This window comes from Desmodus rotundus, chromosome 2 (assembly GCF_022682495.2).
Source record: "Desmodus rotundus isolate HL8 chromosome 2, HLdesRot8A.1, whole genome shotgun sequence".
Taxonomy (NCBI): Eukaryota; Metazoa; Chordata; class Mammalia; order Chiroptera; family Phyllostomidae; genus Desmodus; species Desmodus rotundus.
The window spans coordinates 206,225,225-206,252,628 of NC_071388.1; the positions used below are offsets into that span (position 1 = coordinate 206,225,225).

Sequence of the window (27,404 nt, forward strand, 5' to 3'; positions counted from 1 at the left end):
CATGGCAGGTGCCTCCTTCCCCCCCTTGGCCCCTCCTGAGGCCCCTGCCCAGGAGCCAGGGAGCATGCCCTGGCACAAGTGTGCACAGGGGTAGGACTTGCCAGGGGCGAGAGCCCGTGGCGGTGGATGCCCCCCGCCTCTCTGGGCAGTCCCTGAACATGGATGCCCGACGCCAGGTACGGTTGTGTCCTCTCTAAGCCTGTGGTCCTAAGGCTGGGGTTGGACCTGAGTGAAGAAGCTCCTGAGTGTGGTGAGAGCCTGGGGGGGTTGAAGATTTTCTCGTGGGGTGGCACACCAAGAAGATACTCAAGGCCTTAGGAGAAGGAGGGTCGATGCCACCAGGTCGTGGCCGAAGGGGCTGGAGCCAGGCATGGCAGCAAGTGTGATACTGAGGGAGACCAGTCCCACATGTGTGTGTGAGCGAGGGGGGAGCAGTAGCTGAAGGTCCTCCAGGATGTCAGGACCAGCCACGTGCTAGACATCCTGTCTACACTCGGGGCAGACCGGAGCCTGGTGTGCCGTGCAGTCCTGGGGGGCTGCGGGCAGGGCCACGTGGAACACCCCCTCTTACTCCTTGAGGACCACTGATTGAAGCAGCATGGAGCCCGCAGCCTGGTGCCCACACTGGCTGAAGGACACTGGGCAGTGTGGTGCTGGGTGAATGCAGGCCTGTGGACCTGCACACAGGGACCCTGGGTCCTTCGGCAGCCTGGAGCCCCCGCAGGTGGCCCGCGTCATGGTTCCCACTGCCTGCCGGCCTGGTGTCTGGGTGACTGGGGCTCAGGCACCCCAGTGGCAGCTCCACTGAGGCCCCATTTTCAGGGATGTTTGTGCTATGGCGCTCATTTTCTACAGGGTGATTCGATGTCCCTGTTGCCACAGATAATAACTTTGTATCAGAATGGAGCGCACACGTCAAATAGACCATGTTTACGTCAGCATGTCTTTCCTTCTTAATTGTGCGTTGTTTCGCATGCTCTGAAAGAGAGGGGGAGATCCAGCAGCCTCGGACACGGTAGAAATGTCCCCTCATTCTCAGCTTCTCAAATTAATGTCAGCAGCCATGACTTTGCTCTGTCCTGAAGGTAACTGTTTATTACACTCGGCATTTAAATCCCCGATTAATAGGAGCAATTAAACAATAGCTTCATTTCCAGCAAATTAACAGCCCTAATAGGTAATTGCGACATAAATGAAGATAAATTTGTTTTAATACAACGAGATAAAAAGCATACAGACAAGAACTGAATCTCAGATGAAGAATTCAGACTTCATTACTTTGTGGAAAACTTGAATGCTTCACTAGCAGGAATTAAAGTGAGTTTGGGTTTTTCGCCATGGCCTATCTTGGACTAGAGGTGTTTTGGTTTTTGTTTGTTTTTTTGCTAGGGCAGAATTGTTGTATTTTGCTCTCTCGTCCATAGAAAGTGAGCCCTTTCTCCTGAGCTCTCGCTCAGGGCACGGGGACCCCTGGCGGCGGGTCCTGGCCGGAGCAGCTCACGGGTTTTGCTGACGAGGACCCAAAGAGCAGCAGTGCCCAAAAGTGAGCCCCCTTTACCCGCCCCACGGTCATTCTCTGGCCTGCTCGCTTCCGGGGTGCCTTTGCTTCCTTAGGAGTCGAGGTTCAGTTAGGGAACTTTCCTGCTGGCTTAGAGTGTACTTTGTTGAAACGTGACCGTGTTCAGGTCAGACCTGTTTTTAGAACGACAAGTCTGATGGATGTGCGAAGGAGGACTTGCGAAGGGACCGGTTGGCTTCTGCGAGGACGGCTAGGCGGTGTATAGGGAGTGGCGGTAACAGTGGGTGCCCCGCTGGACAGGGTCCGAGTCTCTCCTGTGGGTCCGTGTGCTGACGTGGCCATCTGTCCTGCGCCAGAGACGGGGTCTGGCTGTCCTTCCAGACAGAGAGCATCCTCGGGTCCCGGGACCCGTGCTGGGGCTAGGAGGAAGGTCCAAGTCTGCTTTGAAAGGCTTTGACTGGGATTCAGCCCAAGCGGCTTCCCTGAGCTCCTGTCAGCTCAGAAGAGCTTCTGGGTGGCTTCGCATCCCCGGAGTCAGCCTAGAGCTCTGTGCCCTGTGAGAAGGTCAGGGCAGGGCGGAGCCACAGCCACCAGTCAGGTACACAAGTCTCCAAACAGACCCGTTGTGTTCCCCTCCAGTCTGCGGGAGCGGGTCCCGAGTCCACATGCCGGTGGCTCTGTCCTGACCCCATCCCCACTGTCCTTCCTCCAGTGTGGTTTGGGAGATGACCCGCATTTCCCAAACCACATGAGGTGTCCTTCCAGAGCCTGGGGCTTGTCACCTGTCCTGGAACCGTTTTGCTGGCCTCCGGCTGCCTTAAGGATAAAGTCCACGTATCGGTGCTTTGTGCGTCCGAGGAGGTCCTTGAAAAGTGTTCCCGGCTCCCTGGTTGAACTGCACTCCCCCCAACCTCCCTGTGTGTTCTCGCCCGTCCCCTCTGCAGACCTGGTGTTCATTCACTGACGGGGTCGGGGGGACACGTGTTGGCCCCAGGAGGGCAGAGGAAGCCTGGTGAATGGCATTCCCAGAAGACTGGAGGTCCGTCGAACTGGCCCGTGGTCTTGGCATGGGAGCCGACTGTGTTTCCCGAGGCAGCCCCGTTTGGCAGGATCTGCGCCGGCGTGTATGTACCGGGGTCCCTATGTGTGGGTGCCTTGGGGTCACTGCTTGTCATTAAGCTTCAAACCACACCGGAGACCTTCAAGAATGCACCCTCACCTTTGCATTTTATGAGTATTTTGGCACAGCTTCCTCTGCACTCAAAACAGAGAGTCTGGGAGCAGACAGAGGAGGGGGTGCAGGGTCCCCACCGACACAGAGTGCACACCCTGGAACACTCACTAAAGTTCGAGATTTCCACGGCGGGGAAAATTCCACTTCAGGTTTCTCTTCGTTCCTGAGTCACAAGTTCAGAACTACATAGATAATTTGGTAATTAATTTCTTCTTAATAAGATAGTTTAATGACCACTTAACTGTAATTTAAAACTGAGTTGAGATGTTAGGGAGTCTTTATTTGTTACTGGAAGATTTACGACCCCTGGTGGTTCTCGTTATTTACGGGTGGTCTCCGGTGAGCCCTGCCCCACCCGGCTCTCCGGCACCAGCCCAAGATGGAGCCCGCCGTGACCCCCAGCCTCAGGCGGTCCCGTGGCAGTGTTCTGTGGAGTGAAAGTAGGGTTTCGAGCTAGCTGATTTTCATGAGTGTGTCTGCGATAACACTTCAGATACTTGGTTAGATTTATCGTTCATACCTAAATCCCTGTCTGGCATTGTGTGTGCAGAACTGTGGGTCTTCCCCGCCCCGCCTGGCTCCACCCATGTTGCACACAGGTTTTCTCCTTGGCTGAACGAGCACCCTCTCCCTCAGATTTGGCTTCGTTTACACCAGGGGTCCATTTGGGGCCTAATTGTGGCTCTTCAGTCAAATCTGTATGCTTCCCCAAGGACCCCCCTTAGCAACGCCCCCCGACTTCCTTCCCCTGCCCCCACCAGGCACCTGCCCCCAGCGCAGCCCAAGGAGTCCCCGGGGCCCCCCCGAAGACCCCGGTGTGCACGTAGCAGCAGTGGAGGCTGTGAAGGACGGGTTGCGTCGAATGTGAGACACAGGTCATCACAAAGCTTCCTGGTCACTTAAATCTCCTTGGGGCTCCAGTGGACTGGGGTGGGGGTTGGGCGGGTGGGGGAGCTGGCCTTTTCGGGGCCCCAGGGACTTACCTGCATGGGGAGAAGGCTGGGCTGCAGGACCGGAGTAAAGGACGAGCAAAGACAAGGTGGGGAGACCAGGCAGGGGGTGCTGTCGTGGTGACCCCGTGGCCCTGTCTCTGAGGGGGGACTGGGGCTGCTGCTGGGGGTGGTGAGGGGTTTGCCTCTGGGGTGGGAGCTCTGTGGGGTTAAAACCAGGTTGCACCTTCTTCCCTTGCCCCCTTCTGCCTCTTCCAGGCTCACGGAGGGTGGGGGTCACTGTGGAGTTCTTGTGAATTGATTAATTGGAGTCAATCATTTAGTCCAAAGAGGATGCTTTACTGATTAAACTCACTAACATATATTGGACCATGCCAAAAATGTCATGATCATTAATGAAATTAAAGAGCGTGATTTGTGCCTAATTTTGGACGTGGTGGTGCCAGCTGGTGGCACATGGGCAGCGTCTCTGAGACAGCCCCAGTCGGGAGCAGGAGGCCAGGCCCTGGTGCACATGGTCCCGGGTCCAGTCTGGGGCCGTCTGTCACACTGATGTTTCCTGAGCAGTTTCTACACACCAGGCTTGGGGAGCCCAGGGCGAAGACTGGGGTCGCATCCCTTTGACATGGGAGGCCCTGGCAGCCTGGCTGTCCACACATGCAGCAGTGCTCAGTCCGGCGTGGGTGACCCCTAGTGCTGGCCCCTTCAGCACCTGCGAGTGTTGAGGTGCAGGGCCTCCCCTGGGCCGTCAGGGTGGTTAGAAGTGGAAGGCTCCCAGGAGAGGTGGGGCCTGGAGAGGGGGCATGTGGGAGGTGTGTCCTAGGGACTTGCCTCTGGTTGGACTTGGGCCACGTGGGCCATGAGGCTGGGGTGGGGCCGTGCTGGAGTTGGAGGGCCTCCTTGTCCTCCCTGGTGGTCGGAACCAGGGAAGACAAAAGATCAAAGACTTGGTCCCAGGGCAGTCGCACCATTGCTTACTGACGGTGATGCTGTCCTGGAAAGTGAGGCTTGTCCGGGTGCCCGTGGCAGGTACTGGGGTCAGGCAGACATGCTGCCAGGCTCCTGGCAGCTCAGCACCCGCAGTCTCGGGCTCAGGGTGCACAGGCCCCCAGAGTGAAGGGCCTGGGGGGGGACAGGCTGCTCGTCGTGCTCCTCAGCCGTGTGTCACTTCTCCCACTTGCAGGAGGCCTGTGCTGGGCCAGGAGGGCCAGGGTCGTGGGTGCTTGTCTGCATGGTGGGGAGGAGCAGGCATGGAGAGCCCACCCCCCCTGAGGAGTCCCAGCTGGGTGTCTGTGTGGCGGCGGGGGCTGTCAAGCCATAAGCAGAGCGAAGGCACAGGACAGCATGCCTTGGAAAGGGTCACCCACAGTGTGCAGCTTTGGGTGGCTGGGAACGGGGCTGCTTTGGGCACTGTTTCTGTAACCAGCCATGGGAAGGCATGGCCCGGGTTGGAGGCCGTGGCAGTGAAGGTGAATTTGAGAGGAATCCTACTGGCAGTCTCTGCTGTCTCTTCTCTGTGGGTGTGGTGTGGGGGAGATATACAGGCAGTGGGGTCACTAGAAAACCTGGAGAAGCGGGTTGGGAAGTAGGGGCTGGGGCCCAGGTCGGGCCGGGTGGATGTCGAGGCCTCTGTTGGTTGTGGGAGCTGTGAGTGGTGCCTGGAGACACGGTTCTCGAATGCAGGGGGGTCCGTGCTGTCCATGCAGATGTAGAACTGTTGGCGTGGGGTGGGGGTGCCCGGGGAGCGCACGGAGACCAAGCATGGTCCGGGAAGGCAGCCTGGAGCCCCCACATTGAGCAGCACGAGGAGGAGGAGGAGGAGGAGGAGGAAGAGCAGCTCCAGGCCAGGGAGGAAACAGGGAAGGAGGCTGGACCGTGTCATGGAAGGAGGGGCATGCCGGACGGCAGGGAACCAGTAGCGACTCCCAATGCCGCCCAGGGTTTAGGTGAGACGCCACCCCCCAGATGGTGACCAGTGGCTGTGGCCAGTGGTCATCAGTGACCAGCTCTGCCCCAGGGGCTGCAACCGTAGGGAGAGCAGGGGAGGAGGCGTCAGGGACACGGTCCAGCCGCTTTTGGGAAGGCTGATTGTGAAAATGGAGTTTGAACGGGCACTAGCTGAGCCCCTCCCAGGGGACCAGCCACCAAGCGGGGCCTCTTCTCCTGGTTACCCACGTGAAGTAGAAGAGCTGTGGGGAAGAGCGAGGGGACAGAACCAAAGGACACGGGCCCCGGTCCTGGAAGCGTTGGTGTCTCTGGGGGAGGCTGGCAGGGAAGGAGCGTGAGCAGCCTCACAGCCAGGCCATTTGAGCCCGCTCCGCCTCGTTGTCTGTGAACACAGACAACGTCGCCCACTGTGAACAGAGGACTCGGGGGCGCTGCGGCGGGTGCACAGGGAGGGCCAAGCCTGCCTCCCGCTGTGGCCAGGCCGGGTCTCTCCTCGCCCTGGGGCTGACGAGAGGGCGGAGGAGACGCGGGAGAGGGGCATCGTGCCAGGGGTGAATGAGGTCGGGCTCGGGGGCCGCGGGCCCTACTCTCACCACTCAGTGAAGGGCGCCGCTCACCATCTGTGGGAGGGAAACTTTGAAGTCTGTGGAGAAGGTAAATGTACAACCCACTTATCTGGTTGTTCACGTTCTTAAGTAAACTTTAAAATAGAAGAACGGAAGTACGTGTAGGAAAGTAGGCTTTAAAACGATCTCAAAGTCGTCATCCAGGTCAAGGGGGGCCTTGTCCCCGGCCGCTGGCAGTTCGCTCGCTTGGTTTCGATGTGTATACAGTGTAGTTATAGGCACGACTGAAGGGGTTAAATGGCATCTGTTAAGTGTCACCCAAGTGAAAATGAAAGTTGTGGAGGAAGCGACTGTGGCCGCATCATTGAGCATTCGTATGGGAATGTCAGGAGGTTGGAGAAATTGGCAAGTCTGGTGACAAACAGCGACCATTTTTGACCAACACCGCTGACACCATGTCATCCTGCAGCGTCACTCACGCATGGTGGCTTTACAGAAGGCTGAGTCACCAAGACCGAGAAAACACCCCTTCTCAGTGACCAGGGTTTCCTGTTCTTTTAAGAAACCACAGGTCCGTGTTCCTGTTGAACGCTTTCATTCACTCTGTGTGTACCTGTGAAATACATAACCTCATTTGTTGAACGGTCCGATGCAGACAGAGCTCGGTGATTGTACAAGTTGCCCGACCAGTTTGATCTGGGGTGATATTCATGTTTTTAGTCCGGTAGCATTGAATGTTCTGAATGTCCTGAGTCGCTAATGATTCCAGTTATGAGAGAGCAGTGCCGCCCCGCCACCCCTGCATTTCCTCTGCCTCATTCTGGGGGCGGGGCTTGCCCACCCACACAGCCCATCCTGTCTCTCCAGTCTCCGGAATTCACCCTACGTCCACAAGGGCACTGCAGGGATGGGCTGTGGCAGGGTCTCAGAGGGCAGGGGTCACTTCAGCTCTGCCCCCCCTCGCCCCCCCACAGTCCATTAGACAGGCCTTCGTGAGGCACCAGCCGCGCAGCCGGCCACACCGGGGCTCGGAGCGGCACAACAGTGACTGTCAGTGGGCGTTGGCTCCCATGCCGGGGACCCTGTAGGTCTTTGTTGTCCTGGTGGAGGAGGTGCCAAACCTGATCCCGCAGTCGCTGTGTCCTCTCCTTGGTCTCTTACTCATCTTCTTCCTCCTCAAGTCCCATGTTCCACTTGTCTTTGGCTAATTTTTACGTGCTTCTGTGGGTCACCCTGTATCCGCAACAGCCAAGTTCAGAACATGTAGCTGCGAACATTCTTCTCCCCGTTGGGCAGGGGCCCAGCAGTCAGGGGGAAGCAGAACAAATGTGAGCACAGTGAAAAACGCCGCCAGTGTGAGAGTGTGTCCTTCCACATTTGTTACACCCAGTGCTGCCGGTGCTTGGTAACAAAGTGGGAGAGTATAAATAAGTGGGTGGGATTTCAGTGCCTGCCCTGTGGCTCAGGCCTACAGGACCTGTCTCCTGCCTGCGGGTGGCTGTGGGGCAGGTGCCCCTTGCTACTTGGGACGCTGCTCTTCCTGGCCTTGAAGTAGGAAGGACAGAACCTTTATTTGACTCAAAAATAGAAAGTTTCTCCGTTCTCTTCACAAAGAAAACACTCACAGAACACCTACAGAGCTCTGTGGACAGCCCAGCCCCGGTTAACTCGCACCTCTGTGCCTTCTTCATGAGCTTTAGGGTCAAAGTTGTTCTGGTCACCCCCCTCCCCAGGCAGCTCGGAGGCACAAATGCACCAGAGTCGGTCACAGAAACCCCCTTTGCTCCCCCCCACCCCGCCCCACAGAAGTAAATAGGCAATCACCCAAACAGTCGTGATTTTAACTTAATTTACTTTTTTGGTCTTTGGGATTTCAGTGTGCCCACATGACACGTATCTTGCAGCTGTGGTAATCTGATCTTAAATTGTATTTCTGCATGCACATAATTTATAAAATACTCTAATACGCGTCTTCAGAGACCCCAGATCAATACGCCAATGGTTTTGAAATGACAGAGTGCCGCGCTATTCCTCTGTAATTTAAACATGATTAGCTGATGAAGGTTCTGATCAATACACTACGGGAAGCTAGATTAATTGATATCATCCTTTCAGGATGATGAGAGGCCTATTGGAGGTGGGCCGCCCCTAATGAAGCTGCTGCCTCGTCTCTGGGAGCCATTTTTTATCTGCCGTGTTCTCACTGAATCATATTTACACTATCACTCACTTACGGGAGAGCCGTGCACCCGGGACAGACCAGCTCCTTATTGAAGTTGGGATCGTTTGGAGGAGGTGATCTGTGGGCGCCCCGTGCACCCCTGCTGTGTCGCAGCCTCTCGTGGAGGACAGTGGGGTGCTCCTCTCTGTGGGTGTCGGCAACAACAGCAGCTACCCAGGCAGACCCAAGGATTGAGTGTCACTGCGCCAAATCACAGTTCATCCCCGAAGACGCACATCTGTTCAAATAAAAGCCGCAGCCACTCTGCTGTGGGGACACCTATCGGTGATGGGAAGAGCTTTCTGGTCCTTGACTTCCTTTCCAATTAAACCCAAGGAGCTTCATCAGCGAGCCTGTTTGCCAAAAGGAGTTATGGCTGGTTGGATTCAGCTTTGCATTGATTAAGATAAACTTCCAATGTGTGTAGCAATATATTTAAATAAAAAAGTCTTTGAGGTAATTACATGTCCTTGAATATAATTCTGTGCGGTAGCTTGTAAAGTTAAGGGTAATTCTGTAGGCTATTCAAAAAATAGATTTTTGATTTTTCAAGGGGGCTTGCTTCCATTACCCTGTCTTATTTAGGATTACTTTTTGCTGCAAGTAACTGGGGGGAAACCAAAGTATTAGAATAATTTCAACAAGACAGAGGCACGCGTGTTTCTGTCTCACACACAGGGTTTCTGAGGCTGTCTGGGTGGGGCAGCAGATCCAGAGGCCTGGCTCCTTCTGTCTCATGGGCCCCTCAGCATGGCTTGCACCCTCAAGGGGCCTGCCAGGGCCATGGCCCACCTGTGTACTCTTTAAGGCTCACGAAGGAAAAAGAGGGAAGAAGTGGCCCAAGGAGAATCCCTGGGCACTGCCACCTGCCCCCCTGTTGCCGCCCACTGGCTGCAGCTCGTTCACCTGGCCATGCTGAGCTGGGGTGTGAGGCATGGGGCTCCGGGCAGTGGCACATCTGTGCTGGCAGTCACGCACCCAGCTGAGCATCAGGGACTCTGCTACCACGCGGGGCTAGGGGGATACAGGGCCACCGGCGGTCACTGAGCTGTGCCTGGTGGTTGGAAACCAGCCTCACATGGGTTCCTCTGTCTCCCTGCCCACTAGTTGCCCAGAAGATCGTGGCCACGAGGAAGAAGCAGCAGCTCTCCATAGGGCCCTGCAAGTCGCTCCCCAACTCCCCCAGCCACTCGTCCGTCTGCTCCTCACAGGTGTCCGCTGTGCACATCAGCCAGGTACGTGGGGCGCGGGAGGAGCTTGACCACAAGGCACGCGGGGGCCATGGAGCACGTGCCTGTTCGGCGTTGTACCAGGTGGATTTCCTTTCATTTTCAACTTTGTGAAGAACAACATGCTGGTAATTGGCTTGATACCTTATTCAGAAACAGCTGTGGCCAAGGTGTTTTTATGGGGGGCTCTGAACGTTTCCCGTGGGTACGCAGCCCGTGTTACGAGACGTGCTGGCCGAGGGAGGGGCAGCAGAGCACGCTGTCCTTGCTGTTGATTTACATCACCCCGAGTTGGCCCTCCTCCCGTCTGCCCACAGGTGGGACTGTTGCAGGGGAAGGGGTATCGGAGCTATTCTCACGTGTGCCCAAGTTCGGTAGCGGCCCTCAGTTATAATTACCACATCCCTGAGGCCCTGTAGAAACTACCTTTCCATAGTGACATTTGCTAAATTACTTGGAAATAAACAAAATAATTATCACCGGGGAGAATCCAACCAACGCTTCTTAAGGAAACGTGGCTCGTGTCTCCTGCACGTGTGCTGTGATGAAATTTCAGGGACAGGTGTTACCGGGGCACTTTGTTAAAGGAGGCCACGGGGAGGCTGCAGTTCCGGGAAGTTGGTCAGCGGCGCGTTTTAAGCGGAGCATTCACAGTAACAGCACATTCACGGTAGCAGCCTTCAGGGGAGCAGTCACGAATGTTCGAGGCTCCACTAACTGAGGGCAGCCTAGCTTCCCGTGAACCCTGAACGATCTCCCAAAAGTGTTCATGTTTTCAAGCTGTGAGCGGTGGTTCTACTGGGCCAAACGGTGCCTTTGGCATCGGGCGGTGAAGGAGCCATAGAACCAGCTCAGTTGTTTTCAGAGCGGGGAGAGAAGGTAATCACACTTAACTTCCAAAATTTTTCAAATTTAGCGATAGAGACTTCTTTCTTAAGGCACTTCTTAGACCCGCCGACTCTGGGAGGACCAGTATGTTCCGGAATGACACTGTGTGTGTTTGGTGCTGATGCACATGGGGGCGCCTGCCTCGGCGGCAGGCCCTGCATGGGGGTGGCAGTCGGTTGCTGGAGTGTGCCCTTAACCTAGCCTTGGTTTTGGGTCGTTGCAGACGAGTAACGGGGGCGGCAGTTTGAGCGACTACTCCTCCTCCGTCCCGTCGACGCCGAGCACCAGCCAGAAGGAGCTGCGCATCGACGTGCCCCCCACGGCCAACACGCCGACGCCTGTCCGGAAGCAGTCCAAGCGCCGCTCCAACCTTTTCACCGTAAGTGGGGTTCGGCCGGGTGGTTCAGTGACGTGTGTAGAACCCAAAGTAAGTTAGTGGGAATGGGATTGACTTGTGTGGAAGTCTGGGAACACGGTGCCGTGCACAGATTTGGGGAACGAGCGGGGTGGGAGTTTCTCAGGTTGTAGAGAGTTCTGGTCCTTGCGTCAAACATGATGAGTGAGGGGTTTGTGCGGAGACAGCTGTGATCCTGTGACTCTCGGTCTCTAGCCAGAGGTCTGCCGCACTGGCTACGAGAGCTGACGAAGCTCTGCCCAGCCCCAGACGTGTGCACCCAGTCTTTCTGATGAGAGAGAAGCCTCCCCTACCCCCGCCCCTACCCCCTCAGCCAAGCACCTGAGGACTCGATTCACAGGTGAAGGGCTCATGGACGATAAGGCTGCCCACCTGGACCTTTCTTTGGAGTCACCTGTGGGCCATTTTAGAACTGTAGGCCTTTGGGGCTGAGGCTTAGGGGCTCGGGCTCCGTGCTTGGGGCCCAGGTGTGGGTGGTCTGGAACACAGAGGACTCGGGAGTGCTGCCTCCCTGCCCTGTCCCTCACCACAGCAGACGTCACTGTCAGAGCCCCGAACACTGCTCCAGGCAGACATGGGACCCAAGCCATTGGCCGTGAGAAGAAAAGCGTTCCTCCCGGGACTGGGTCTGTGTGTTACAAATCGCGCTTTGGAAGCAGTTATTCTCAGCCAGGGTAGCTCTGTCCCCCAGGTGACATTTGGAAATGCCCGGGGAAACTTGGAGCTGCTGCCTCATGGGGGCTGGGGCAGGGTCCGGTGCTGCAGCCATGTGTGACCGGCCCTATGCCCGGGGGGCCCTATGGGAACTGTTTGACTTCTCTTTCGGTTGATTACTGCTGACCGTGATGCGAAGTTCAAAGTTCAGTATTTCGAGGCTTAACTAAAGGTGGGCTCGGCAGGGGCAGCTGGGAGTCTGCTCTCTGACCTGCGGCCCTTCTGTGGGGGTGGCATTGATGTGCCCGAGGCTGCCGAGTGCCGCAGATCCATCCTCCCTCCACGTCCATTGGTGGGTTTCCCACGGGGCAGCACTCTTGCAGCACACCTTTGCTGTGCAGCCTGTGCCACGTGAGCTCCGGTAGATGCTGCTGCTGGGGGAACAGGGCCAGCAGAGCAGGCTCGGAAACCAACCTGCACTGCCTGCGGCTGTGTGACCTCAGGCGGCTTACTGAACCTCTCTGCGCTAGAAACGGCAGTGGTGGTGGTAGAGGCGGTGAGGCTCCCGGGAGGATTCCCTGGCAGGGCAGGGTCTTTGGGCCTCCCTTTTGTTTTTCCTCGACACCACTGACGCTGGGAAACCACTGCTGACCAGGGACAGCGGCCTCTGTGGAGGGCGGGGAGGGGGGGCAGCTCTCTACAGAAGATGGGTGAGTGCTGGTGCTACGGTGTGCGCATGAGCGAGCTGTCCTCCTGTGGACAGTTCAGACGTGCCGTCAGCACTGGCGGTGACCGAGCAGCACTCCCCGGCTCTGCCCCACACTGATGGCGCTTGTGGGCTCCACCTGGGGAAGGCATCACCTCAAGAACGGGCTGTGCCTCCCTCGTGACTCAGCAGACTGAGGAGCCTCACCCGCCGAAGATGCAGAGGGGGGCAGGCAGGACACCAGCACAGTGGGAGGGCGAGAGCCCTGACTGTGGACTTGACCAGAGTGACTTCTGTGTTTTGGCCACTCCTGTTAGGGCAGGGCAGGAGGACAGGACTCCAGCTCAAGCTGTCGTCCCAGGGTGGCTGGCCGTGGGGAAAGAGATGAGAGGCCAGGAGGCATCTTTAAAAGAAGGGCTGGTCAAAAGGGGAGCTCCAGTGCGCCTGGCCCCACCTGTTAAGGGCAGCTCTGGAATGTGCCAGAAAACAGTATCCCAGACCCTGCCCGTGGGGTGATTGATGAGAGAACTTGGGAGGCAGGGAGAATCAAAGTGACAGTGATTCGGTGAACAAGTGCGTGCTGGCCCCGTGCTGGCCGCAGAGCCTGGCGGGCCCTGGTGCCTGCAGGAGTTGACCCCATGTGTGAGAGAATGCAGGGGCTCAGGGAGAGCAGGTGGATGGGGCCGCCTCGGCCTCCTCACGCTGCTCACGTGGGTGGCCTCTGAGCACAGGCTGGCCGGGGAGAACTTCTCTGTAACCATGCTGCAGTGAGCCCATCTGGTAACACAGGTCTGGCCCTGAGGCCACGCTTCGTAGGTGCTGTCCTCACCCTGTGACACATGGACGCCATGTGCTCTTGAGCCGCTTTAGAAGTTGCATCCAGCCGCCCGGCAGCTGCTCACAGGGATGGGGTTGGGGGGGTTACACGAGAATAGTCTGCGATGGGTTTGCTTCATGGCCTTTAGGAAGCGGCTGGGGTCCTCGGCGTGGTCCTCACGGATCCAGGCAGTGGTGGCGAGGGGTAGGTACTTTCAGGTTGGAGTTCTTAGACACCGCAGCTCCACTAGGGGTCAGCGTCGGCCAAGGGACGAAAAGAACGCCAGTTAATTTCGAAATTGTAGCAATTAAGAAACTAAACTCCCATTGTTCCCAGGTTACACCTGATCTTAAACAAGTGAACTCTCATAGACTCTTTTTCCCTGGTAATTATTGGTGGGTTTTGGCCTCAATTGGCAAAAAAAAAAAAAAAAAAAAGTTTCTGTAAATGTGGGGTAGTAGGACGGATGTGCCTCCTGCCGCATGCTCATTGAAAGTTCAGGCTGACTGGGCTGTGGCTCCCAGACCCTGCCCACCTGTTTCTTTGCGCGTCCTGCAGAGGTGACAGCTCAGGACACCGCACAGATCAGTTTTCGAACATCACGCGTGTCAGTCTCACGGAGCCAGGCCCGTGATGGCACATCGCGCCGGGCTAGCGTTCACAGTCCTGGGGTTTCTGCGTGCACATTTGCCACTTCAAACAAATGCAGTCCCGTGCACTTTTACAGAGCAGCAGAAACTTAACATCTCTCCTGGAGGAGCGAATTGTGTGCTGTATCGTGGTGGGAATTAACACTGACTCATCAAAAGCTAAATGATATCTACTTCTGCTTATTTAAAAAAGGTGATTTGAGCAAAGGAAGGTTGCAAGTCTGTGGGCATTTGTTTCCTGGTTTTGAAGTGTGGGCTTCTTAGCACGGTCAGCGCAGCCAAGCGGCCCGACCTCCACGCAGGTGAGCGTCTTGTTGGAGAGAGCGTGCGGACACACGGGGGTGAAAGCGGTGCACGTCTTCACCGTGCAGCTCGCCACGTGCAAGCCGCGCAGCTGCCTCCTGACGTGGATGGGTTGAGGGTCAGGCACCACCCACCCCTGCACCACCCCAGCCGTGTGTCTCCCCAGCGCGGCCCTGCCCCCTGTCTGGGGACAGCCCTGCCCTGATGGGTGTTTATGACCTGTATCCGCGCTTCAGTGTCACTGCCCCGTGTGTGCCCAGCTGCACACTGCTTTGCCCCTCTGAGCTTTGTAACAGCAGTGTCGTCTACATCAGCGGTTCCCACCTCTTGGGCGCCAGGGACCGGTTCGCTGGATCGCCCACCCACCACTCACCTCCTGCTGTGCGGCCTGGGGGGCTAGGGACCCCAGTCCACAGGGAACTTTTGAACACTCAGCATGTGGTGCCGATGCCGGTGACGAGAGCTGGGCACACCCTACGGCCCGCAGACTGGGAAAAGATGCCACCCGGCCTGTGGGGCCTGCTGCGGAAACAAGGCAGCGAAGTCGGCGGTGTGCAGGGAGCGTGTGCATGTGGTCTTCTGTGGAGGGGGAGACACCGGGCCCCTCTGCAGAGGTCTGCAGCTGCTGGCTTGCTCACTGGCTCCAAGGCAGGACACAGGCTCCTGTTGGGCAGGGTGGGAGCTCCTGGCAGTGAAGCTTCCTGTCCCTGTGACAGGTGGCTGGTGGGTGGGGTTTCCCTTCCTGGGTTCTTGGCTTACCTGGGAAAGACAGTCAAGCATTTTGGTAAAGGAGGAGTAATTAGACCCACCTTTGCCTTCCTCTCCCCAGCTCTGTGTCCCGAGCCCAGGCAGCCCCTCTGCAGGTCTGCTGCTGCCCTCCCTCAAGTGTATGATAACGCGACTTTGCTCTCTAGCTGTGTGTGTTGGGGATGGAGGGGCGCACCGCTGTTCCTCCTCCGGACACGGGCACCTAGAAGGCGGGAGAGCTGGGGGCCTCCCTGGGGACGTGTGTTGCACGTGGCGGCGGCCGCCATCCGGCCGGTTCGCTTCCGTTCAGCGGCTTGGATGTCAGCATTAGGGACACACGCCAGCCCGTTGTCGAAAGGTGACCGCGGGCCTAGACACACCAGGCCCTCCCGCCCTGCAGCCTGCCGCTGCTGCTGCATCCTCCTCAGGACTGCCTCAGTTCGAGGGGCCCTCCCCGGAGCGCCCGAGTGGCCAGGGCGTCTTTGCCCTATTTCAGCAGTTCCTCGCTCTCCCCTCGTGTGGGGGTCAGACGCTGCCGCAGCTCTTCGGGTCCTGCCTCTCCCGGAACCTGGACACCCTGCTCCGAGCCACTGTGGGGGACAGATGGGCTGCCTGGAGGAAGATGCTAATTTTTTTGTTTGTTTTGTTAATTATTCTGGTTAATAGGGAATAATGAAGATGGATTTCCAAGTTCAGAATTTATAAAATTCCAAAAGTACTTTTAATGAGCTCTTGTTGATTTACATGTTACCGCTATGAGCTGTGAGTCTTGTTTTCTAACAGGGAACCTCGAGTCCCAGCTTTCCTGTGAATCGAGTTGTGGGGGAAAGAGTTTAGGGTGATTGCACAGCCCTTACTGTACGTTATTAGCTAAAGAATTAGAGAAAAGGGAGTCTCTAACCTCTAGCTAAAATTCAGGAGGAGGAATTGATAAGTGTCTCCATTTCCCTTCTAGCTCACAGGGGTAAGCCTTCAGTTTTACGTTCTCCTGCAACTTTCTATTTGTCGCTTGTTTAAGTTGTCTCACTCCGGGCTCATGCCATCCTCAGAAAAGAGTGCACAGTGACCAGCACCTGGGCACTCGATAAATGTCAGCTCTTACAGTTGTCAAGGAAATTCACTTTATTTTATCCTCACCGGAGGACATGCTTACTGATTTTTAGAGAGGGAGGGAGGGAGGGAGGGAGAGAGGGAGACATCGATGTGGGGAAGAAACATTGATCAGTTGCCTCTTGTAAGTGCCCCGACCGGGACCGAACCCACAGCCTTCTGGTTTACGGGATGGTGCTCCAGCGCACAGAACCACCCGGCTGGGGCAGAAGCACACTTTCCCATGAGCACCTGTGCCCATGGAGTCCTTCCTGAGGTGACATCCTGGGGACTTTCTCCCTGGGTCCCACGGTGGTGCCCCCTTAACAGAAATCAGATGCCCGTCTCACACCCTGGGAAACGGGGTGTCATTTGCCTGTCGCTGCGGCGCCGGACACCGCCAAGTCTGCTCATTTCATACATCATCTCAGATTTGAAAAGCACGCGAAAATGTTTCTCCATTTTCAATATTGCGTGAGTAATGTTCCCATTGAAAAGTAATGGAGTGAAGTTGTCACTTGTCAGTGCAGTTATTAAGGAGGACGAGTCTCCGATCTTTCTCTCGTAATGAAATAAATCTGTCAGGAGATCCCTGTGCTTACACTTCCTTGTGCCATCGAGAGACGGGGCCTTAGCTGCGCCATCCGTCCAACTCGCCCAGGTCCGGGTACGGCACTGCTGCCTGCCCCTCCAGTTGCCGGGCGATTGCCAGCTCTGGGCCATTCACGGGCCGTCAGCCACACAGCTGGGAAAACTATCCTGGGAACTTGGCCGGCGAAGCTGCTTGTTTTTTCCCCCAAGCACTGACTGTCATTTTCAACTTTTTCTTCCCATTTGTTAATTTGTGTCTTCTCACCATGCAGAAGCAATAAAAAGAACCTCACCGGCACCTTGATACGAATCATGAGTGCACGTTACGTTGCACAGCTGAGCCGTTAATAGGGTTTTTTTCCGATGCTTGAGATGTTAATTAAATGTATACATTTATGTCGCAGGCTCCCCAAACAAGCCGCGAGGAGCCCCTTTCTCCTTGGCTGGATTAACTGCAGCTTCAGGATGTGTTTTCCTGTTGGGCGTTACTGTTCTGTATGGTCCATTGGTCTCTAGTAATTGAATTTTGAACTCTTTAAAAAAAGAATTAAAAGATAATTTTGCAGGGGAAAAAGTTTAGAACATTCTCTGTGGAACAAGGCATCCATGGAGACGAGAGCACCCTCAGCCTGCATGTGGGCCCCAGACCCAGGTTTGCAGAAACTGCTCGGCTGAGGGCAGGCCTTGTGCCCTCTGTGAACCACAACCCTGGCCAGAGGCTAACTTTGTTTTCGGTTTTGCAGTCTCGGAAAGGGAGCGACCCAGACAAAGAGAAGAAAGGCCTGGAGAGCCGCGCGGACAGCATCGGGAGCGGCCGCGCCATCCCAATCAAACAGGTACGCTGACGCCCCTTGCCCTGGTGCCCGGGGCTCCCTGCCCCCGTGGCTGTGGACCCACCCCGTCACCCCGGCCGGGACGCTGGCTTGTACGCCCAGGCTTGTTTGATGTGCTCTGTTGACGAATGTAGAAGTCCCTCACTTGACATCAATTAGAAGAGGCTCCTGTGCGTATTAAAATGGGGTCGTTAGAATAAGAGGAGGAAATGTGACAACAGACCTAATGAAGTGCAGCCGCCCGCCCGCACACGGTGCGCTCCTCCAGGCTGGGCTGGCTTCAAAGGCTGCCTTTGTAGCTGGGCTTTGATTGGGCCGCTGGCCGCCAGGCGACAGGGGCAAATCAGATCTCCGCACAAGAGCCCCTTGTGAGCCCAGGCATAGCCCGACGTGGCCCTAATTTGCTCGCGCAGACGGACATCTGAACGCTGTTTCAGGCTAGTTTGTAACAACGAGGCAATTAGTTGTGATAATCATAGCCGGTGTGTCAGCTGTGCGCTCTTGTTTGTAATTTGCTAATGAAGGAATTGTAACTTTGATTAGGTTCAGTTTCATTTAGACCTTATTATATGAAGGAACATTTACAGCTGTAATGTGGGGCCTTAATTAAACTTCCTCATTACACGAGAGGACCTGCACTCGAGCATTTGTTTTGGCCTCGGTTGCTAGCCTGGAATGGGTTTTCATCAGCCCGGAAACCAGATTCCAGATCTGTGTGTGTCTCGGGTAGAACGGGAATTCACGTGGCATCTTTGGCTGTTGTGTTTCCAAGGGAAATAGAGAGTTTAGCCAGGCACCGTGGCTTCTGGAAATGTCACCTTTCCATTTGCTAAAGAAGGCCAATTGGTTGAGAGTGTGTCCTGCCTGGGAGAGGGAGAACCCGAGGGCAGGACCCCCATTCTGCCTCCTGGGCCTGACTGGGACCGCTTTGTCCCCTGGGGCATCGCTGCTGGCCAGCCTCTCCTGCAGGTGCCTTGGCACTTTTTTAGGAACTTGTGTTGGCACTGGCCACCCTTCTCAAGGGCTGGGGTCCTTCGGGAAGGCCTTTGGAGCTGGTGGGGCTGGGGAACGGGCTCTAGTGAAGGGGTTAGGATTGTGTTGGGGGGAGGGGGAACTGAAGCATGGAGGTCCCAGGGGTCCCTCCAAGCCCCATTCACAGGCTGGGCAGCCACTGCGTGGACTGGCGCCAGACCCCATTAAGCAAAAATGCCTTCCGTCCTCATTACTGTGGGGGCTGATATCTTCACTGGGGGGGTCTTGCCTGGAGAGCCCCGTGCACGTGGTCAATCGTGTATTCTTTCCGTGTGTATGGGTCGACCCAGCTTGCTTACCGGGGGTCATTTTCATGTGCAGTTTTGTGCTGCCGTTACTATGTCCAGAGGAGTTACAAAAGTGTTTCTACTCCCCTCCTCTCCTTTAATGGTTGACCCTGGGACGTTGCCCTTTGGGAATGCTGGAACCGAACGCGGGACTGTTTCTGTGATTCATGCCCGTGGTCGGCTGGGGTGGGACTGTTCAAGCCGCCAGGTCCATCACTCGGTTTGTACCCTGCTCATGCATGGAACTGGCTTGCTCTGCGGGCTCTGCTCTCCCGTGTGAGGGTGGCAGTCGGCCCTTAGGCGTGAAATGAGGATCACCCACTCCTTGGAAGCCTTTTAATTGTGAATGCTCAAAACAGTCTTGTTGAAACCTGTGAATCATGGTGCGGGAAGCCCATGTGGCTGCTGATCCCTCACAGCTGCCCCTCGTGCCTGCAGCCACAGACGCGCCCCCTCCTGGCAGGCCCACACCAGGCAGGGGCCCCCGGCCTCGGACCTTTCCGGGTCCCATGAAACGCTGGCATGTGGAGATTCCAGAGAGAATGTGTAAACCCCAGCAAACCTGGGTCTTCAGATGAGTCATGCACGGCACCTTCGTCGGAGCCTCCTGGCGGGCAGCACGGGTCGGTGTGGGTCTGTGGCCAGTTGTGTAGACCCATCTCACACGCGTTTGTGCCTGTTTATAAAGGGACTGAGCTCGTTAGCGAAAGACTGAACCCTCCTCCCCCAGTGGAGTGGCCTCGACTAGCAGGAGTGAAGGCAGGGGTCGAGAGGACAGGGCCACGGGGCAGCACCGTCCACCGTGTTGGAGATGCCCAGCAGACCTGTCTGTTGCGTAAGCGAGCGATGAAAAGGGCGTTTACTACTTGTTAAACACTTTGCCTATAGCGTCCCGTTGAATCCCGAACCCGGCCGTGCTGGGGTGGCTGTGTGTCCCTCCCTTTGAGTTAAACCCAGGCAGGTGAGTGGGGCCAGGCCCTTCTGCCTGGGGCCTGTGCACTCTCCACTCACCACCTGGGCAAACCGCCTGCAGGGAGCAGAGTTTCGTGTTTGAAGTGTGTGAGCCCTGACCTCGGGCAGAGGTGCCCGTCTGTGTTCCTGCAGAAGAACCGCCGATGGCTGTGCAGGAACCCACATCCCCAGGGACACCTTGGCCTCACTCGTTGGCCCCGGTGTGGGGGGGCGGGTCATTTCATTACTCACGAGGTCCTGCCCTGCTTGCCAGAAGCAGAGGACGCGCTTTGTCTTGATGCTCCGCAGGCTCCAGCTGCGGCCCGGGTGTCGGGGCCCCGCACGCCTGCTGGCGGGTCCTTCAGAGACTCAGTGACCTTCGTGGGGTGGGGGCGGTGTCTGGGCTGGCCAGTAGTTGCGATCACGGCAGAGTCTTTCTCCCCTCCCCACAGGTCCCTTGTCACCAGTGGTTTAGGACACAGACAAGGCCCCGCCCGTGTTGGTGCAGACTGCGCGTCCCCATGACTCGGGTTAGCCACGCCACCATCGCACTCACAGCCTGTTTATTGCGAGGACGGGGCTCCCCCCTCGTTTGGGAGCTGCGGGGTCACATAGGCAGGGATGTCGGCCTTCCCTTTCTCCCCAGTTAAAGGCTTCTTATGAAGAAGATGACTTATTTTCCTCAAAATAACTTCATTTCTGGAGGACCTGGGCCCACCTCCCCTTTTTTGTCCTTTCTGAGGCCTTAAAGGAGATTTGGTTCAGACAGTTTTCTTTTTTTTACTAACAAGATAGGGTCTACTGGAATAAAAATTAAAAAGCAAAGCAAGAAAAATAAAAAGCCAGAGGCCCAGCTCAGCGGCGCGGCCTGTCACGTATGAATTTTTCATTGCTGTGGAGACTTGTACATACATAATCGCCTGATTGCGGTGGGAGTTGGGGAGCTCCCATGGTGTCATTTGCATAAATCTTGTTAAGTCAATGGCAGTTAATGAAGTACAAATGAGCCCGGAGAAGGTGACATGCAAATCGTGGGTGGCAGATGGGAGGTCTGTTTGGGGGACGGCAGCTGTGTGCTCTCCTTTCTTTCCTTCCCTTTCGCATTTTTTAATCTCTATATTATTGGACAGATCTGCAGTCTGCGCCCTGGCCCACCGCTTCCCGCAGACTCCGGGCCAGAGCCAGGCCCCCCGGCTCCCGCCCCGTGCCCCAACGCCGGCCCCTCCGAGAGCAACATACCGAGGGCCTGGCCTCCCCCCTGCCTCATACTGACCAGCCAGCACCCCTGTGTGTTTGCGTTGCTCACATCCTGATCAGTTCACCTGGTCCTGCTTACACAATTTTTTTTTTTTTTTTTAGACTCGGTGGGGAAAAATAAGAAAATGCCACTGAATTTTTGTTTTTAAATCCTCACCCGTAGGATTAGTTCATTGATTTTGGAGAGAGTAGAAGTGGGCAGGGGTGGGGTGGGGGGGGGAGAGGAGAACATCGATCGGTTGCCCCTCAAGCACACCCCGACCTAGGTTCGAACCCACAACCCAGGTACATGTCCTGACTGGAAGTGGCCTTGTGGCATTTTGGTGTATGGGACGGTGTTCCAACCGAGACACCTGGCCAGTGCCCGCTGGGTTCTTTTTAGGTAGGATGTTCTCTCATGTGAGATTCCTGAGTGAAAATGAGTAAAAAATGTTCTTTATTATGTCTCTGTTTGGGAGTCTGTTCTCCCTTAAGACAGGCCAGTGGTGTTTATCCAGCTCTTCCACATCCTAAGTTCGCAGTCGGCCATACGGGGTGGTCCTGCCCGGGGCTGGTGAGGAGTGGGATAGCAGGAGGCGTGTGGGCCACCACGTCCATCGGCTGCAGCCAGGACCCCTCCCTAGGAGTGCAGACCCCTCAGAAGGGCCCTGCACAGGCCTGTCTCACTCATGGCTAGCATGTCCCTTGTCTGGTGGGGTTTTTTGTTTGTTTGTTTGTTTTTAATATAAAGATTTAAGTGCCAGCGGGACTCACCAGGAGCTCTTAGAGATTTATAGGCAAAATACTGTATGGGTTTACTGCTGTTCGAAGTTTTATATTTCTTTCCTCATTTGGTTGATAATTTGAGAGAAACACGCCTCCATTGGCACTGGAGAAATTCCAGCAAAGAGGTGTCCCTGGGCACTCCTTCGGTTTTCTCTTTGCCGAGCCAGGACGCATGTGCTGTGACCTTGGGCCCCGTGAGTTCCTCTGGGGATCAGGTGAGTCTCCGTACCTTCGGGATGCTCGGTGACCTACTGGCTTCACAAGACTTTTTAGAGTCTTAATTTTGACCTTGAACCTGGATGTTGTGACTACCTCCAGAGTGGACAGTCAGAACAGAGATCTCTTAGCAGCCACCTGCATCATGGGAAAACCCTTTCCCGGGCCACAGAGGAAGAGCCAGCCAGGGTGGAAGTTTCTGGAAGCACTCGCCATTGTCCTGTGCATGGTTTTGAAGCTCTATAGGGTTTTGATTCTCAGTGGAGTGGAAAGAAGCAATGGCTGGCTGAGCACAGGGCACCTCAGGAGTTAATCCCTGAGGCTGTTGGCCACAGGCCACTGACGTGTGCTGTCTGGAACCCGGGCTCTACGCGAGGAGGTGGGGTGTGTGGTGTCAGCAGAGTAAAAGCCACCTAATGACACTCACTTTAACGTCTCCTGAAAGCTGGGCATCGTTCGCATCCGGGTGTTCGACTGCTCAGCTGTTGTGTGCTCTCGTGGGGGGGGGGGGGGGGGCGGGAAACGGAATCGAAGACCAGGCTGAAACTTGAGAGAGGCTGGGTGGCCCGCTTTGCCTCCCCGCCACCCTAGGATAGTGGGTCCTGCAGGTCCCTGTGCCTTCTGTGCCTCGTCTGCTGAGGCACCGGGATGCAGGCTCCTGTTGGTTGAGCCTGACCCCTGAGAAACCAAGGTGGGCGGACAGGCGCCCTGAGAATGTGCTGTGCACCCATGTGGCAAATCGGGGCAGCCCAGGCGTTGGGGGCCCATTTAGTCCCCAGAAGCAGGTAATTTGCCGGCATGGACTTGGTGCCCTGAAAGCTAATTTACTTCATGTGGGTGGACAGCTCCCTGGGAGCATTGCATCCACCCAGCCTGGTGCGCGCCAGACACTCCACCAATTACGATTAATAATTTAATGGGTCAGGTGGGTGCATCACATGCCTTTAATTTGACTCCTCAGATATTCTCCCATCATTGGGCAAACGGTTCAGGACATCTGGATGCCTACCTAGGCTGTCAGTCACCAGTCTGTGAATGAATAGGGCCCGCCCTCCCCCATCCCCTGACCCTTTGGGCAATGTAATGTAGGCGGATGGCCATGCGGTCTCTGCAAAATGCTTAGAGGCTTCATGAACCAACATACAAAGTCCATCAGTTAGACACCGACCTACGGAACAGTTTTCAGTGGCACTCCCTTGGCTGCGAGGTCCGCGGGAGGGTGACACGGAGTAACGTGTGCTGCAGCGTGAGGTGCAGTGTAGACTGCTATGCAGACAGTGTCATCTCTGAGAGCGGAGTTTCGCTTTAAGGTTCAGGGCCGCCTCTGTGTATCCATAATCCAGGAGCAGGGATAATATCTGACTAAGTGATGCATTTCAGCAAAATGTTTATTTTCAAAGTTCAAGGATGATGATAAAACCCAATTCCTTATGAGCTCAGAAATGTAAATTCACAGATAAGAGGAACATTTCTCAAAGCTAGCGTTCGCTTGTACTGCCAGAATTATTTCTGTCTGGATGCACTAGTACGACACTTTAGTTTGGCATTGTTTCCCATCAGACTCAACCCTGTGTGGACGTGCCCGGGGCTCAGGGGCGGAGGAGATGCCAATGGCCCAGGCCAACTCAGACGGGCAGGGAAGCCCCCGGCCGCCAGGACCGTTGGGTGGGGGTGCAGTGGATGTGTGTCAAAAGGACCCTGGGAGCCCCTGGAGCTCAGGAACGGTGGACACTATTAAGTTGGAAAGAGGAGGGTGAGGGAAATGGAGGCAGGACAGTCCCACTGGGCTTTGAGGTACCAGTGGGTGGTCCCCAGAGGCAGGAGTTAGGGAGTGAGCACAACATTGGGAAGGAGGTCCAGAGGAGGTACCGGAGGAGAGCCTGGGAAGGTTGTGGCTGCCCTCAAGAGGGCCACTGGAGGGGTGGTGACTTCTGCACATTGGCTTCGGGAGCTGTGACATGTTCACACACAGTGGCAGCGTGAGAGTGTGAGACTCAGGGCTCCAGGCTCTCCTCCACCCCTGCCCGCCCACAACCAAAGGAACACCTCCAGGCAGCGTCCCTGGGGGCAACTAGAGCAGCCTTTGCCTTTTGGGGCCACTGTGCCTCTGTCCCTTGTAACCTGAGGGTTTCTTCGCTCTTATTGCTTTCTCCCCGTAGTGATCGTGATGAGTAGTCATAACCTGCCCGAGTGTTGAGGTTAATGGGCGTTTAATGGGCACTTTCTGAGCACCAGAAACTCTGCTGGACTTGCCGTCGTCCCTTTGAACCAGGCAGTGGTAGGTACGGTGGTCCTCCTTCCACAGATGAGAAGAATATGGCTCAGGGTGGACGAGGTCAGTCACCCAGCATCACGCAGCGTCTCAGTCTGCTGGGGCCACCGCGACGAAATACTGCGGACTGGGTGGCCTTCACAGCGGAAACTTGTTTATCGCGGTTCTGGAGGCTGGTTGGTCCTGAGGCGGCCTCTCTCTCTGCCCTGTGGACACTGGTGTCTTGCTGTGTGCTCACTCTGGCATCCCATCCACTTCTTACAGGGCCACCAAGCAGCGGATTGATTGGGTCCCCTCCCCCATGACCTCATTTAACCTTGATTGCCTCTTTAAGGACCCTCTCTCTGAATAAAGTCACACTGGGGTTGGGGTTTCCACGTAGGGATTAGGGGGTGAGGGGGATACAGTCCTGCCTGTAATACACAGCTGGCAAAAACAGGACAGGAGCTTAGGTCTGGGGCCCTGGCGGCCACCTGTGACTTCCTCTCCACCTGTCCTAGGCCTTCCTGGCTCTACAAGGTAAGACCGCTAAGTTCCTATCAACTTTAGGCTCCGTGTATTGGATAGGAAACATACAAGATCCAGAACATTCTGAGTTGAAGGTTTCAACTTCAGTCCATTTAAGTGGCACCAAACTGTTACCTGGGATGAGAATGTCATGTGACTGTTAAGATATTTCACCCCCAGTCAGTGGAGGCCCTTCAGATCGGTTTCAAAAGAAAATCGAGGTGCTGATAGTCAGCCCGAGCGATTTCATTGGACCTTTTCCTGTGGGCAAGTTGTCTTACACATTTGTGTCTCTTTGATCTCACGTGACCTCATTTAATTCTCTGCTGACCTGAGACAGCTCACTGCCAACCACAGGGGGAGGTGTCTGAGGCTTGGGGGAAGGTCGAGCCATGTATCCAAGGTTAGAGAGCTACTAAGTGATAGAGCTCGTCCTGGAGTGCTCTGGAATGTTTCTAGAACAGTCTTCACTGTCCCCTTCAGCCCTGATTGAATCTGCACTTACAATGACCGTCTTCTCTAAACCAGATCAGAAACCAAGTAGCCGGGGTCCTGCCTCGTGGGATTCCAGCACCACATAATGTCTTATCTGGGGCAGTTCTAGGAAGCATCTGCTCTCTGGGCCTGGCCTGGCCGTGGACCTCATGCTCAGAGGTCCAGAGGTTGACCACAAGGTCAGGCCTGGCTCACAGGAGGTTTCAGCTCCTGACTGAATACATAGGGCTGAAATACTTGGGGCTCCTTCGCACTTCACACACATCTGGCTCCCCGCTTAGGGTGGTACTGATGCTGATCACAACCCGCCCGTCTTCAGGGTCCATGTCCGATGCCTCCTGCTCCAGGAAAGGTACCTTGTCCCCGAGGAGAAGTGATGTCTTCCCCCAGCTCCCTGCCCTGACATCTGGATAGGTCTCAGGCTCTTGCTGCCACCTTCCCTGGTGCACAGACAGGGGCGTTCCCCACAGGCCCCTCACCCAAATGCGTTGGGACAGAGCATGTCCTAGGTGGGGCTCCCCTCCCGCAGTGTCTGCAGGGCAGGGCGGGGAGGTGGGCAAGCACCACACAGTAGACGGAGCAGGTTGATACCATAAATGGGTTTTTTCCAAACAAGGTTTCTAGTTGCTTAAACACACACACACACACACACACAATCACACAATGTTTGTTTAAAAATATAGTCATATCTGCAGAGCGAGTGACTTTTATTTCGGTGCTCTGTAAAAACTTGCCTGGCCCGTGAAGCACTGGGGGCACCGCTGCCTGCTGGTGAGACCCCAGAGGCCTGCCCTGCCACCTTGACAGAGGAAAGCCTGTGTCAACGACCAAGGACGCCCGCTTCTCCTAACACATCTCTGCTGCTCTTCAGTGTCCACACATTGAGAGATTTCATCCAAACAAATGTCTTCGTTATATAGTTTTGTTTGTAAGAATTTTGTGTTAAAACTGAGAATTTTTAGTGACTCTGGGCTGTTTTCACAATAGCTGGATTTTCACCCCATTCCGTCTACGTCAGCCACGGCTGTCCTGACTGTAACTAGTGCTAACCTTGAGAATGTTTGTCATCAACGTTCTTCCATAGAGAAATAATTTATATTGTTTTTTAACATGCAAAAAAGATTTCTAGAGTGTGAGTGTGCCGGCCTCACAGGGGAGGTGGAGAAGAGGTTGGAAACGAGAGCAGCGAGGGAGAAGAGTTGGGGCGGGCAGTGCTCACACCTAAAGTGCTGGAAACGTAAAGCAACGAGAGACCACGCCGCCCTTAGATTCATAGTTAGTGAAAGACGGTGAAGCCCTCCTCTGAGCTCGCTAGGAAATACCAGCTCCGGAAATGCATTGCTGTGTTAATAGCAATGCACACAAGACTAAAAAAGTTTTGTTCACTTCGCCCCAGTACACTCGCTCCTAGAAATTCATCCCAAGGGATTAATTCTTTTAGGAGAAGAGGGAAAGAACCCTTGGGTGCACCAAACCGCTCATGGCAGAGTCTGCTGTGCTGTCAGAGCCCCAGGACTACCAAGTCCGGCGAGCAGGGGGCTCAGTAGTTCGGCCACTAAAGCAGCCAATCGGAAGCTCTCTAGAGGTGTGAAAAGTGTTGATAAAATAGTGAAAGCATAAAACTTTTATAATTAGAACAGGAAAATTGTATACATTTGGTTTAAAATTGGGTTACTTGAAACACAGGAGTGAACTGGAAAATTTGAAAGAAGGTAACTTTAGTGAAGTAACTTTAAACTTGAAGGAAAGCCTCACGGAGTTCCCCGTGCCTGCCCCCTGGCGCCCCCGAGTGTTCATATTTCAGAATGGGGCCCAGTTATGGAACCCAGACACAGGCAGGGCCACTGAGCTCCTGGGCAGACCGAACCCAATGCCCTCGGGGACCCAGGCCAGGGCCTCCTGGCGCCAAGTCGCTTACCCTCTTGCTGGCGCCCACTCCCAGACAGCTCCTCAGTCTTGACTGCTCATGACCTTAACACCGTCTGGGGTCAGTTAAACGGGACAGGCATTTGCATCTGTACTGGCCAGTATAGGCCCTTGAATAGGTTGGGGTTATGCACGTTTGGCAGCAGGGCCCAGGAACTCAGCGTCCTCCTCTACGCCCTCAGCAAGGGGCACACGGTACCCACATTACCTTCCTGTTGGTGGCAGTAACCTTGGTTGAGGGGTGGAGGTGGGTGGGTCAGCCGAGCTGCTCCATTGGAAGTTACCACTTTGCCCTTTGAAGAGGCTGGTGAGTCTTTGGGGCAGATGCGTCGAGACT

At 55.5% G+C, this 27,404-nt stretch overlaps 1 protein-coding gene across 9 annotated transcripts in view; it reads left to right on the forward strand.

The window, feature by feature from the left end:
* The window catches only part of AGAP1 (ArfGAP with GTPase domain, ankyrin repeat and PH domain 1), a 409,905-nt gene that overhangs the window by 186,824 nt on the left and 195,677 nt on the right, over positions 1–27,404 (forward strand). For all 9 annotated transcript variants that reach the window (XM_045197998.2, XM_045197999.2, XM_024564316.3 and 6 more), the window contains 3 exons: positions 9,545–9,672; positions 10,778–10,933; positions 17,270–17,362. In XM_045197998.2, the coding sequence (XP_045053933.2) occupies positions 9,545–9,672; positions 10,778–10,933; positions 17,270–17,362 (377 nt within the window). The remainder of the gene's footprint in view (positions 1–9,544; positions 9,673–10,777; positions 10,934–17,269; positions 17,363–27,404) is intronic.